The 14,918-nt window shown below is 40.4% G+C and overlaps 1 protein-coding gene across 7 annotated transcripts in view; it reads right to left on the bottom strand.

Moving 5' to 3' along the window:
- TUT7 (terminal uridylyl transferase 7) overlaps positions 1-14,918 on the bottom strand; it is a 52,188-nt gene that overhangs the window by 16,235 nt on the left and 21,035 nt on the right. For all 7 annotated transcript variants that reach the window (XR_014787746.1, XM_084834154.1, XM_084834155.1 and 4 more), the window contains exons 11-21: positions 11,461-11,595; positions 10,137-10,317; positions 6,425-7,548; positions 5,286-5,436; positions 4,576-4,662; positions 4,025-4,125; positions 2,777-2,834; positions 1,277-1,380; positions 393-482; positions 199-312; positions 17-94 (exon numbers count right to left, since the gene is read on the bottom strand). Coding sequence is in view for 6 of the 7 variants with exons in the window: in XM_084834154.1 (XP_084690280.1) it covers positions 17-94; positions 199-312; positions 393-482; positions 1,277-1,380; positions 2,777-2,834; positions 4,025-4,125; positions 4,576-4,662; positions 5,286-5,436; positions 6,425-7,548; positions 10,137-10,317; positions 11,461-11,595 (2,223 nt within the window). In the remaining variant the exon portion in view is untranslated. The remainder of the gene's footprint in view (positions 1-16; positions 95-198; positions 313-392; positions 483-1,276; positions 1,381-2,776; positions 2,835-4,024; positions 4,126-4,575; positions 4,663-5,285; positions 5,437-6,424; positions 7,549-10,136; positions 10,318-11,460; positions 11,596-14,918) is intronic.

Below are 14,918 nucleotides of genomic sequence, written 5' to 3'. Positions count from 1 at the left end.
TTAGGCAGACTCTCACCAGTTCATCTGTTCTGTCAAAGAAATAGACATTCCAGCCATCAACTAGAATTTCAGGTTTCTTTGGCTCTTTGTAGATCTAAGGAAAGAAACATTAGACTCTCGGGATAGAGTTTAAAACCTGGTGCTTTTGAGTTATTTTGAGTATACAAGTGTACCAAAAATTAAATATGTACTGTATACCTCTTGAAGAACAGGAATGACAGGTGGGCTTCTCTGCTGAAGGAAATAGAGTACCATAAGAGTATACGCATAGGAGGACAGGCTTCCTCTAGATGCATCACCAATGTCACACATCTGAAAAGACAGGGGAAAATTAGGTGCAGAACTCGACTAGTGTTGCATTTTCTCTCATAGAACTTGGGATGCTGACTTACCTTTGTAAAGACTTTCATTGTATAACAGAGATATTTTACTCTGGCATCAATGGCTGCATAACAAGACAAGAGTCTTGTGTTATGCAGGGCCTGTAAAGAAATAAGACAACTGAATGTGACAGAGACTAATGCACAAGGGTGGGGTGGTGGAAGCAGGCTTCTGGCTTAGAAAATGCTTGGAAATATCTTCATCTAGCACGAGGTGCAGAACTTCTTTCAGCCTGAGGGCCAAATTCCATTTTGAAGAAGCTCTCGGGCCATATATGAGTGGTGGGCAGGAGTGAAGGCAAAAGGTGGGGCCAAAAAACAAAAATATCAGCGTATTTTAGCTTGAAGCTCCTGAGGGAAAGGGGCGTGGCCTTCTGCGAAATCCCAGAGGGCTACATTGAGATCTCTGGAAGGCTGGATTTGGCCCGCAGGCCTGAGGTTCTGCACCTCTGATCTAGCAAGTTTCAGATCCACTCAAGTTAGAATTGTGAGTGTGGAAACAGCATATACACCACCACTCCTTTCATTTTTAAATACCAAGTAAAAAAACCACCTATTTTTAAAATAGCAGGCACTAAAATACATAATTTCAAAAGAAATACTCTTGAAATGGTATGCATTTTTGACAGATGTATTTTAATATTTAGTCATTTCTACAGCCCACAGTGAGACAAGGCACTAAAGTCTTTACGCTTTGACTTCTCAAACTCCATTGACTGGTTGCTCACATGGTGCTTCGCTACCCTGTTTCTGTTCACCATGAACACAAGGAGAATTTAAATGTAATTTGAAAAATTATTTTCCCTGCCTAAGACAGAAATCAGCCCCATTTGTAAGATACCCCCCGCCATGACTATTTGAAAGCTCTTGCATTTCAGCCTGGAAGATGCTCTTACCAACGTATTATACAAACTGATGTCTACTTCAAGACCGCTTCGGACGTGAAAGAACTTGACAATTGGCACTTTAGCAGTTGTTATAGGCAAGATATTCCTTAGACCTATGAAAATACAAAAATACTGATTTACACCAATTGAACTCAAAGGCAGCATCTTTAAGTGCACAGTGAAGTTTAGGTTACAACCCTATGCCCACTTACTTGGGAATAAGTCTCACTGAACTCCACGCCCCTCATTTTAGTGCAACCATTTTCAGATTGTGTTCTGAGGAACCCTTGGAAGGTGGTCAGGATGCCTCAATATGAAGATCAGTAACAGCAGGAAGACAGCTTGTTCATCACTACAGATCTTTTTCTGCAATTCACAACTACAGGGGACTGTTCAGTGCAATCTAGGGCATACTCTCAACTAATGAGAAGTGTTGGTGCCAGCGCACTGTGTGGATGAATGTTTCACAAATGTGCCCCCAAAACCTTTTCACTACACAAGTGTTTTTTTTCCTGAAGGAAAAAAGTCTTATTAATTACTAGTTTAGTGGATCAAATTCTTCTAGAAATCTATCATTGAACCTACTTTACTAATTTCATTTATATCCCGCTTGTCAGCTAGAAAGGCTTACAGATCAACAGGCGTACAGATCAATAAAAACAAGACTATCCCAGCTCTTAAGATTACACAAAAATATGTCAAAAATATGTATTTGTTTATCACTTCAGAAAAGTCCATCAGGTGCTAGCTGTCAGGCTATAATTAGACCTGGTATTATTCTCCTCCTCCTAAATCTCATACCTCCCATTACCATTCTATGCCTACAAAAGTTATGCTAATGAATTTGTATGAAAAGCAAGGCAACATTTTCTATTATGTTTATCCGATCACTGCCATTTTATGTCATTGCAAGAAGAAATTTCCATAATTGTTGATACTCTCTAAAAACTTTGTTTTTTTTTAATTGGGGGCCAGTAGCACAGAGCACTGAGCTGTCTGGCGTATTTTGGCCTGATAATAGGTATTAGGGATGTATTGCTATGGGAAAGTGACTGAAGGTGGATGGCTGAATAATGCAGTTATGAAGGACATAGAGCCATATGTATATCACAGCTACAACCAAGAGAGTTTGAAAGTTTCCCTACTCCAAATCAGATTGTTAGGATTCTGGGCCCAAACCCAAATGAATGCATGCTGAATCTGGAAAGGGACCAGACCCAGATATAATTTTAAGTTAATACCAAATTTCAGAATTCCCCGACAACATAAATGATATGCAGAGTGAAATAAGTGGCTTAAAAAAGCAAACTAAATTTATTTGTAGTTTTCAGACACATCAGAAAAAAAGTATGTACCTAAAGTGTTCCTAATGCCTGATCCTACAACATTTAACTCCACTCATGAGCCAACACAGCATTTTAATGTTTGCAGAATTAGAAGTTTATGAACAATCTCATGTAATTCATATTCATGTCATTTTAAAAAAATCGTATTTTCAGCAATGGTTACCTGAATGTTTCTTGAGCACTCTTGAAAGTTCTTCAATGATTCTTATACAATCAAGTCCCTGTGACAGAAAAAAGAATTCTGGTGTACTGACAAGAAAATTTGGATTCCCCCCACCTCCGCCAATGTCACATTTAATTATTGCTACTGGAAATACTTGGTGATCAATTTCACTGTGTAACAGATCAATCCATATGGTTTACCATACTCATAGATTCCAAAACTGTTGAAGGTATGTTTGAAACATACTTTAACTTATGCCTTAGTATTGGGCTGTTTATTGTTTTACCATCTCCAATTCAGAAAACCGCAAGCATGTGGAATTCATATTCTCACAGAGCAATTAGTGCTGAAGAATGGAAGCATCTCACAGCCCTGTGTCTAGCTACTTGTCTAGATGCCCAAATGAAATGAAGCAAGGGGCTTCCAACTGAAATTGCTGATAGTGCCAGTTACCTGTTAAGATTAGGAATAGGGGGTCAGGGGAGAAAGCAAATATGCACTTCTGTTCCTGCAAGAGATATGAAGGCCAAGGTACTGCCACTCTACTATTGGGGAAAGGCCTCAAGAGTGCCCTCCCCTGTAAACAGCTGAACTGAATGCTGGTATTTTTTCCTCTCATGCAGCAGCCTACTGTACTCCAACTATAGCAGGTTTACATACTGCATCTTCTGTTTCCAAGTGCAAATTGCTATGACTATGTTTATTCTTCCTCCCACTTGACACAGCTGAAGCGGTTGCCAATGATAGCTTATGTAATCATTTTTTCTAAGTCCCTATGATTAAGATGACAGTACTCCTCTAACATTCTAGAGCTGGGGATCCTGTGACCCGCCAGTGGTGCTGAACGACAACTGCCATCATCCCTGACCACTAACCATGCTAGCTGGGGCTGACAGGAGTTGGAGTCCAAAATTTCTGGAGGGCACCAGGTTCCCCAGGCCTGTTTTAGGGGATGGTTCATTGGTTTTTACATTGGTACAAAGACTAGTGATTATTGCAAGTGCAAGTCATTATTGAATACGTACTTTGACATAAAAAAAACACAGACTTTTAAAATCTATCTGAATGCAAAGGGTGAATCTGCTCATTTATCAGTCTTTCTCTCTCTTTCTTGCAGAAGATAATTATGATTAAGCAGGCATATCTGCACACACATGTGGAACATCAGTAGCTCAGGAAACATAAAAGCAGAAAGACAGGTAGCACATATATTTGTGTTTCTCAAGTTGTCCATATTGAAAAGACTACCTCAGCAGTTTCCAGGCCATCAATTGTCATACAAATATCGAGATCACTTTGCTTGAAGCCAAATCCATTCTTTGAAGAGCCAAATAAGTTTAATTTAGTGCCTGTAAAGGAGGATTTATTTCAGTGACATATTTACATGCAATATTTAGCATTTATTAGTGATAAATACTGTAAAATTAGGCCACTAAAAAGTAAAAGGAATAAATATAGTTGTAAGAAATATAAAAGCACGCACTTACATTTTCTGCTAAGTAACACATTGTCCTGGTTTGCATGATCACCATGGGTTAAACAAGCCGTGGTGGCTTGTTGAAGCCACAGCGCATGCCAGGTGCCATACCTGCTCATACAGCTGGGCATGGCTTGTCATGTTGTCCGAGCCTGGGAGGCATGGCTTGTTGGAATGGGAAACAACCTTCAAATAACCCAATAACAACTGACTCTGTCGGTACTGGACATAGTTTAGCATAGTGAACTAATGACATCATAAAAACCACTTTAAAACTCTGAGATTAAATATAAAGGCAGATTTTTTAAATCACAAGAAACACCTGGAAATTCCTGTCGGATGAAACTTTCAAGGTTCTGCCGTATGTATTCACGAGCTTGATCCTCTATAATGTTTGGAGCAAAATCCTCTGTTGAAAAGACAATATGTATTCATTTAAAAACAGAATCATGACAGCAAGTGAGCGGTGCACAAAACAGAGATTTCTTCCAATATTTTTAAATGGTATTGCACCACACCTTAATTATCTGATAGTTTTGGTAGATCTAGAAAACTGCTGGACACTTTGGGGTGTTACAGACGATGAATACAAGATCTACGATGCAATACCCAATAGCTGGTAACCTGAAGTAAAGAACCAGTGTCAAACATAATTATCCCTGTATACAATCACCACAAGTAACAATATACAAATCTCTCTGAATGTATTAAAAAGCAACAGGTTTTTACCAACACGTACTTGTGTGTGACCTCAGTAGCAGATCTGGGTTTGAAAATTTAGACTGCCAAACAGTTGCAATTCAGTGGGGAAGAGTATGATTTGCAGCAGAGAAATGGCTGGCAGGACAGGGAAATTAACACTTCCCTACAGCCACTTTCTCCTGTGACCTGCAAACACACACCTAAATTCCAGCTTGGGGGAAGATGGTTGCAGGAGAAAATCAGCCCCATTTGGGGAAATACAAAGAACTCTTCCTTAATATTGGAGTTTTTTTGGTACAATAATTGAATTAAAATGTTCTGCCAACTTACTGTAACACTGGATGCACACTTGATCTAAAGTACTGGAAAATTTGGGGTTTAATGGCGGCAAAGGCTCTAGCTCAATTTTTTTGAAGTCTTCTGGACAGTCTCTCTTTAGGTGACCTTCTCGCTTACACAAGCTGCATACAACTGTAGGAGACTGTATCAAGAAAAAGCAAGAAAGCAAGACATATTAGGTGGTTCTCTTCTTTGAGCTCAATTACTTTCTCGCTTCCGAAACACTGAAGTGAAAGAGAGACCTGGTGGCAGACAGCAACCATCACCCAGCCTTGGGTATACATGGGGTGATGATGAATTTATGTCAGGAATTGGGGGCCACCCTGTTCTCCTAATCCTAGTACAAAGGACAGAATAATCTGACCTCCTCATGGATGGTGAGAATTCATAATAAAATTGGCATCGCCAAGTAGTGATGATTTCACAGGTAGAAAGTACACACAAAGGTATAAGGTTAATTATTTTCTGACTAGACCTATTAAAATTTGATAGGACTGTCAGATCAAGATTTGGCCCGCTAGCTGGCCATCTCTGCTTCACACCATGAAAACAAACAAACAAAAGATCATGCTTCAAAGTATAGGGTAAACATAGGGATGAGATTATTTATTATTTCCAATTCCAATGGGAGCTACACTTTGCAACTGCTAAGAAGGTTGGGGACCACGTACATCACCAACAACGTATTATCCTGTAAAGTTACCCCAGTGTTAGGGTGCAATCCTATGCATGTTCAGATAGGAAAAGGTCCTACCTCCCAACTTTTTTCTGTCTAAACATGCATTGGATTGCATCTTTATAGACATTTAATCATAACCAACCTCATGCTCAAGATGCTTAAATGTGAAGCTTGCCATGCTTCTCGCTCAAACCAGTGAAGATTTTGACGTGTGGTGGAAGCTTACAAGCAGTTAGCCAGATAATGGATACAAATTGGGAGAGGAAGGAATAAGGTGCTATGAAAGTGCTATGGGGGAGAACAGTTTAAATCACATTCTTTAAATCTAGATTCACCAATCTGAATTGTCACTAGTGGGGCCAAACTCACAGCCTCTAATGTAGATTATGATCCCACCTCCACAGATAAGCAAGCACTACAAATAATTTTTTAAATATTTAGATGTTATTACCTTGCCTTTTGTGAAAGCAGATTTATTAAACTCATAGAAGAATTCAGATTTGCTATACTGGTCTAAGGGTATGCTGCTTTCTGAAAACATTCCTTTTTCAGCACTATCTTCTTTGTTCATAGCTATCCTTGGAAGTTCATCTTCATTCTTTCTGAGATCAGCGTCTTCATATTTAACAGATATAAACAATTCTTCCTCTTCAGACAGCGCCTCCTCAACACCAGATCCAGTATATGTGTTGTCCAGCTCATCTTCAGTATTGATAACATTACTGTGTTGTCTCTGGTTTATGATACTGTGTTCTTCTTCCTCCTCCTCCTCTTCCTCCTCAGAGTTATCCATTTCAAATACTTGTTCCTGAGTTGGTGGTTCCAACTTAATCAGGGAATCATCCAGTTCATCAGTGCCTTCTGTGCTCTCTTCATCGATGTCAACCTTATCATCAAGCACACCACTGCATTCTAAACCAAATTCATCAAGAGCAGCTACCGTGTTTTGAAAATTTTCCAAATCAGAAATGCTGTCAGTTTCAGCATCATGCTCACTAGTTGGAACAGCAAGATCTCCACTTTCACTGTCTTCATCCAATCCTTGATTAATACCCAAACGTTCCTGCCATTTTCCAACAGGTTCATGTCCTTCCTCCTCTTCCTCTTCATTTCCACTCTCAGTCTCTTCACAGCTTGGTTTAAATTCCTCATTGTCACCAGAAATAAATTCTTCAATTATGCAGTCTGAGTCTTCATGAGAAATCCCTAAGTGCTCTATATCATCTGCCAACTGTTCTTCCACAAAGCTTTCAGCACCAAATACCTGAGAAAGATCAAACACATGTTCCTGAGGAAAATATGAACTTTTCTTGGTAGAAGTTATGCAGCTGCCCATTACCGTCTTTTCTTCTTCATTCTGTGCATTTTGCATATCAGGGATGCCATGTTTCAAAGCATTCTTCTCAGGCTCCATGGGTCCTGAGGACTCTAGAGATCTCTGCTGGTTGTTTTTTGTACTCTTCTTATGGGGCAAGGCAAAATACTTGTAAGTTGCCCGTAAGCAGTGAAGAATATACTCGTATACCAGTTGACTATTAAGCGTTCTTGCCACATTCCTCTTCACAGAATAAGGATCTGAGTGAAATGAAAGTCAAACAAGGTCAACTTTATGGGGCATGCCACTGAAGGTGTTACAACAGGTTTGAATACTATCGCATAAATTATCTAACACATTATTTATTTGCCTCGGCAACACAAGGTATCTTCAATTTGCCTATGAAAGGCATGAATAAAAACACAATTAAAGCCCCATAAACAGATGACTATAAAAACCATAGAGGAGTCACACCAATCACTGCATTTAGCAAAAAGCAGAATCTGTCTGAGAAAACAAAAAGGCCTTTAACTATATAGAGCGGGGGTAGGCAACCTTTTTGGGCTGTGGGCATATTTGGCAATTTGAGAGACTGTCCTGGGTCCCATCACAAAATGGCTCACATGGGCAACATGGCCAGTCACAAAGAACATGTAACCTGTATAAAAGACCAAGTACAAGGCAGAGTTGGGGTCTCAGCCCCAGCACACAGAACATCTCCTTTGAACCCACAGTTTTCAGCACCAACAGAATTTTTTTTCCCAGCAATCCCAGCTGCTGTTTTTTTTTTATTTAAGGGCTGGGTGGGGCACCTGCTGGGCACCAAGAAAGGTGTCTAGGGGCACACTGGTGCTCACAGGCACCATATTACCTAACCCTGATGTAGAGGGGGGGGGGCATTCTGAACTGCCTCAAAAGGGAGTTGCAAAGGGTGAGTTTTCTTAGCCAAAAAGGCTGTGTTACATGCCATCTGCAATAAAGTTTCTCTGAGAAAAGAACAGAATGCAAAGCGGGGCCTCAGCAATGCTTTAAAAATGTATAACGTGGCTTTGTTTGCTTATTAGAACACCACTGCAATTGAGGTCATTTTGAAGAACCAAACATTTCATGCAGATGCATACAACAATACTCCTTGCTCATTTCAAAACCAGGAAAGCTGGTTTCATAGGGATCTGAGAAGCAATGGAAAAGGGGGTGCTTTCCCTAGGCTACCCCCTTAGTGCCTTTTCTACTTGCAGGGTCCTCCCATAGGGGTAAACATCTCTTGGTAGAGTGATTTGGAGTGGTAGTAAAACAGTAGGTAGTAAAAGTCTCTGGTAGTAAAACAGTAAATGCCTCCCTGTGCTTCACCAATTCTGATGGCCTCTTTGGAAGTGGCTCTCCCAGTTTACAAAAGGCTGTTGGTGTAATGTCACACACAGCTGTATGTAATGTCCTGGTCAGCCCTAAGTATCTAGCATTGGCAAGGATCTACTAATAGTATTTTAAACAAAGTGTCTTGTGGCACCTTAAAGACCAACTATCTTTTTGATTGTTTGGGATCTGTGTCTTAATTGTCTCCCCTCACCAGGATTTTCATGAGACTATCCACAAAATTCACATTACTCACTTGTGGATGCCATCCTGTATTGTGTGATACAATGGATCTGAACCTTCTTGCACACTGTGGCCATCAGGGAAGGCCCTTCTCTACATCCCTCCACTCTGTGAAATGTGGTGGATGAAAAAAGTGGTATAGGGCCTTACTCACCAACTGTCAAACTCTCTGCTGTGGGGAAGTCTGGCTGACTGCCTCACTGGATGCCTTTTGGCAGCAGCTCAAACATTTTTAGACAAACGAGCATTTTATGGAAATGCTTGTTGACTTCAACTGCCCAGTTGTGGGGGGGTTATGGTTGCTGGTGGGTGATTATTTGTTTTACTCTGAACTTTATGGTTTTATACATGAACTGTAAGTCACCCTGAGGATCCCATAGGGATGGAAGGCAGGAAGTAGAAACATGTTCTAAAATGAATAAATATTTATCAGAAATATTTCGACAAAAAATGAGTCTCTTGCACCAGTGACTAGGGCAGCCTTCCACAACTTGGTGCCCTCCAGTTGTTTGGAGCTACAACTTTCAGCATTCCTGACCACTGGCCATGCTGAGTGGGGCTGATGAGAGGTAAAGTCTGAAGCATCTGGAGGGCACCAGGTTGGAAAAGCTGCTCTAGGAGTTACTTCACATTAAGCTTCTTTAAACAGCTTCTTCGGGTGAGACATGTCAGGAAAAAAGCACCCAATTCATGTGGCTAGCAGGTACACACATATGGCTTGCCACATGGAGACAGCAGTCATGGGGACTAATTCTAAGCAGCCTCAACCTAGCAGTTATTCCATGTGAGAGTTCTCACACTTTATCGTACTGAGCCCCACTGTCAAAAAGAAACCGGCTCTGGATTTCCTCAGCTGTAGTTACAGTGATGGTATCCACCTAAGAAAAATGGCAAAAGGAAAAAGGGGCAGTCTTATGTGACTTGCTCCTTCCCTCAGAAAAGCAAAAGCCTTGTGGAAACCTCTCTGGCCTTCTGCTCAAAAAGCAAAGCAAATAGAGAGGAGGGAGAAAGAGGAAGGTTGAGAGATCAGCCCACAAGGTCTCTTATACTGCCTTGGAGGCAGCAGGTCAGCACTATTTCCTTGGGCAGAGACCACATACACAGGAGTCAGATGAAACTTACAAGTCCCCTAGGTTTTCTTGCAGATGCCCAACCAACAGCCAAGAGCAAAAGCTTTACATCCAAAATGATACAAACTTCTCCAGCAGTCAATATAAATTGGAGCCTCCTAAAATCAACTAATTTAAAATACCTTCCACAGCAATCCGCTTTTTAGGCCAATCCTTTGATTCACGGGACACTTTTTCTTTGAGGCGTATGCTGATTACCAAATCTGCCAAATTAAACTCCAGGGCATAGAAACGAAGCAGTTCAACCCAAAGCTGTCCAACTGGGATTGAATACTGATGATCTGAATCAAACACTAAAGGAACCTGCCAATTAAAGCAAAGGCTGAATCATCACGTTTGCCTTGAACCATGCGCCAAAGCAGAAAAATATGGCAATGTCAGTTTTAACAAGGTTTTAAAGGTTCAAATTCAGTTTCAAGTAATGAAAAGGAGCTCTGATACTATACTCAGCCCAGTATTATTACATACAAGGGCTGGGCATTTTGTAACTAACACTGCAATCCTGTACAAATCTACTCAGAAGGAAGTCCTACTGAGTTCAGTGGGACTTATTCCTAGGTGCGTATAGGATTGCAACCTAAGATGAAAAATGCTCATGTGATCAGAAGCTCCGGAACACTGGCAGTAGATTTCTATCAAGCATATTCTTACAGTTGAAGCACATGATTTCGAACTGAAGATTTCAAACTGAGAAGATTATCAAAGCACAAGCTTGTTATTGGACAGGATGTATCAGAATCTTTGAGGTACCTCTTCTGAAAGCATCTAGCACCACCCTCAATGGACACAGCATGTGTACCTCAAATATGTTCAAGCCAATATAAAAAATAGCACAATGGCTCCTTGTTTATTCTAGATAATTTTAAAAAGAAAAACATGTGAGGTGTTTAAGCTTACATTCTTGAAATATTGAATAAATCAAAATTAATTTGGAAGATGACATGAGTGACTTCAGTTAATCACTGTCTTTCTTTTTGAACTACAACATGATTAATTCTGGCTTCTTTATGCTTGCATGTACTCTGCTCCGAGCTTTTAAAACCGTTATATAAAATATTAAAAAGCACAGCAATTTACTGTGAGCAATTTACTCAAGGTTTCCTTCAACATAAAGTAAGTGCAATAGACTTATAGCATGTTACTGGTTTTTTTAGGTACAATAAATCATTCTTTATTGCTAGGTCATGTTAATCGTTCAGTTCTCTAGCCCTGCATGCATGTCCACAGGATTGTATACTGTAATAGCTATCTAGTCCCATTGAAGTCAATGAGAATATTAGACCTTTTTCTAGTTGCACCTATATTCCATTGATGGTAATTCCATGATTCTTTGAAGTATATATGATGAGAATTACAACTGATGTTGAAAACCCCAGCAAAGTACACATTTTAAAAAAACACTTATCTTAAAAATACTCCCTTCTTAAAATTAATATGTTAAAATACCTTGCCCCTCTTAGGAGAAGTTTCCTTTGAAGAACTGGGATCATCAACAGCAGGATTGTGCTCCCAGACCACAATGTCATTTTCAACTTCTTTTAGATTAAAGTTCACTAATTTGTTCAATGAAAATCCTCCAATCTAGCAACAGGGGATGAAAAAATGATAAACATAAAATTCGAGAGAAAGATCAGGATTAAGGATGGAAACTCTGGCTTAGATCCAGACTTTGCTTCTGCTGGAGTAAGGGTAAAACAACTGTTGCTGATTCCCCTTTCTCCATACAGCCCCTTTCAACCTCCAGAAATGTGCTCTGAAGAATTGGGGGATCCTCCAGAACAGTGTGGGAGGCGTAACTCAGGGCTATCAGCCAGTCACCCAGCCTTCCACCAGCAGGATACCTCCATTGGATCAAAAGCCTTCTGTGGACAGAAATAGTCCTTCTATTCACAGAAGGCAAAGTTTGGATCCAAACCATTGTCCAATAGCACTGACAGGACTATCATTAAAAACTATCGTAAGAAATGAGAACTGCATTGCTTGGCCAGACCATGGTCCTTCTATTCAAACAGCAGCTAGCCACATTATTCTTGAAGGCATGATGGCGATACAGCCTGCTAACCAATTGGGTGACCACACGTTGCATTATGAGAAAGGGAGCCGTCTCTCTCTCTCCACTCTCACTACACCACTCCCACATTTTAAGATCTCTGTCATCTTCCTCCTTCCCTACCCCCCATGGGGTAGCCAAATCTAAAATATGTATGTAGTTCACCCAGTTAAAAAGTTTACCCTGTTAGCCTCTCCTCTTAGATAAAGTGCTCCCACCCTTCTAATAATTTTTGAAAACTGTATTTTTATTAAGCATTTGGAGTCACAAATTCAAAGAAAAACACAATGCAATCTTCAAAGAGACTGAACAAAAATAAGGTGGTACACTTTGCTAGAAAGCAGGTCTGAAAAGTGTCACATTTAAAAGTATGATCACTAGATGGTGTGCTTGAATATTATAAAGGGATCACATCCTTCCAGAATGTGATGCGAATGTGAGCAAAATGGTGCACCGATGGATTCCTGTTAGCATATGATATGAAGGGGAATGAACATTGAATGGAACTGTCATTTTGTGCCACATCACAAAGTACATGGAATTACTGCACATGTTTGTCCATGAGTGAGCCTCCACATTCTTTGATACCACTGAGAAATAGATAGCGATTATGTATTTTTTCCAATGCGTAGAGATCTCAAGCCTTGCTGCTAACAGACAGTGGGCGGGTTCACATGAAACACTGAGCCACCCTGAGAACAAGCCACGGTGTGTTGCTGCTCCACCCTCCACCCCCCTCAATCCTCCAACCCCCATCCGGCACGTATCCAATGGCCCTTCACAGCACAACTCTATCCCAGGAATCTTTGTGGGGCTATGTGATCAAGTCTTTATAAGAATAACAATCCTCAGAAATGCCCAGAAGCGCCAAACATGAGTAACATCTCAGTTCATGTCCAATGATTACTCCTGTTTCTTAGAAGATTTCCCCCCAATAAGAGCATGTACTTGCATACATGCTCTTTAATTTTTCCATCTCTGATATCCTTTTTAAGACAGGGTTACCAGAGCAGTACACCACAGACTTAGAACACAGGATAATACTGCTTGCTGTTTTATTTGTAATACCTTAATTATTAACCTCACTGGAAAAGACCCTGATGCTAGGAAAGATTGAAGGCAAAAGGAGAAGGGGACGGCAGAGGATGAGATGGCTAGATAGCATCACCGATGCAATGAATATGAACCTGAGCACACTCCGGGAGAGAGCGGAGGACAGGAGGGCCTGGCGTGCTGTGGTCCATGGGGTCACGAAGAGTCGGACATGACTTAACGATTGAACAACAACAACAATTATTAACACTGAATTGGTTTTTTACACTGCTGTCCACTATTAATCCAAGATTTATTTTCTGGATAGTCGCAGCCAACCTGGACCTCATCAGCGTACATGAGAGGCTAGAATCCCCTCCCCCCACCCCCTGACCACCCCAAAATTCTGCATCACTTTTCATTTACAGTAAATTTCATCCACTATTCATTTTGTTATTCACCTGGTTTAAATATATCCTATCTTCACTGTGCATTTATTTTAAATATTATACCCCACATTCTTCCTGAAATAACATTCAAATCAACAACACATATACAATAAATAATCTAAACACACACACAAACAGCAGCCAAAGCACAGCTGAATACGCCAGATTTTGCCTGTGCCTACAATATGGTAATGGAGTCAGATGAATTGAATAGGGAGGGAATTACACAACAAAGGTCCTTCTCTTCAGAAGCCAGCTGCCTAACATGTGAAGGTGAGAGCTCAGTAAAGAGGGTCTGATTTGACGATCTTAACTAATAAGCAGGTTCATATGGGGGAAGGTGATCCTTTGGAAACAGTGGACCCCAATAGTTTAGGTTGTTATAGGTCAACACCAGCACTTTAAATTGTACTTGGAAACAATCTGGCAGCCAGCATAGATTTAAGAACTGGAAATATGATCACCACCACAGGTCCCCATTAAGAACTAGGTCACTGTGTTCTGAACCAGGTGAACTTGGGATTTCACCATCCTAAATAGTGCAGTGACATCAGCAAACCTCCCAACTCCAGGTCGTTTATTAATTTAAATAGCACTAGTGAGAATACACATCCTTATGGGACCTCACCATTTACTCCCTTTCATTTTGAGAATTGTTCCATTTATTCCTATCCTCTGGTTAACCAATTAACCACTTATCAATTCATTAGAGGAACTTTTGTCTTATCCCCTACGAGGTCTTGAGCTTCAGCTGCTGGGTGGTATAGAAAATAAACAAACAAACAAATAAATACATTGATAAGGAACACTGTCCAAAACCCTTGTAAAAGCCCATATCAAATCTACCAGAATCACTCATATCTATATGAGTGTTGACATTCTAATTGCAGAAGCCACGCTCATTCTTATTCAGCAATGATTGTTCTTCTATATCTAAGAAGTCTAATCAATGTTTTCAGGTTTACCTGGGACAGAAGTCAGGACAGACTTTTAATTTCCTAAATATTTTGTGTGGATCCATTTCATTCAGTGTAAACAATTCATTACAATTGGTCTGAACCTAATTCATCCCAGCCTCAAGCCACCATCTTTTCCATTTGCTATGGAGGATCTTTCCCTTCCAATATAGCACTGCTTTCAAAACATTTTTCAATTTGACTTGGATTCTCCAGTCAAAATCAAATGGGGCCCCCAGAGAGATACAAGATACAGTGTTGAAAGGTTTTTGCAGTTTCCTCTTTGGGAAGAAGTGTAGTCGATTCTGATGGTCTCTCTCTTACTTAGGAATATTAACACACTAGCTGAATACAGATGATCCTCAAAGCAATAGTGTGGAAGACTGGGATCAAGCCACCAGTCTGAGCACTCCATCC

Source organism: Heloderma suspectum, chromosome 2 (assembly GCF_057233095.1).
Source record: "Heloderma suspectum isolate Gila_16-S chromosome 2, 16-S_ref, whole genome shotgun sequence".
Classification (NCBI taxonomy): Eukaryota; Metazoa; Chordata; class Lepidosauria; order Squamata; family Helodermatidae; genus Heloderma; species Heloderma suspectum.
The sequence above is the reverse complement of the archived record's forward strand: the minus strand, read 5'-3'. Positions and strand labels throughout refer to the sequence as shown.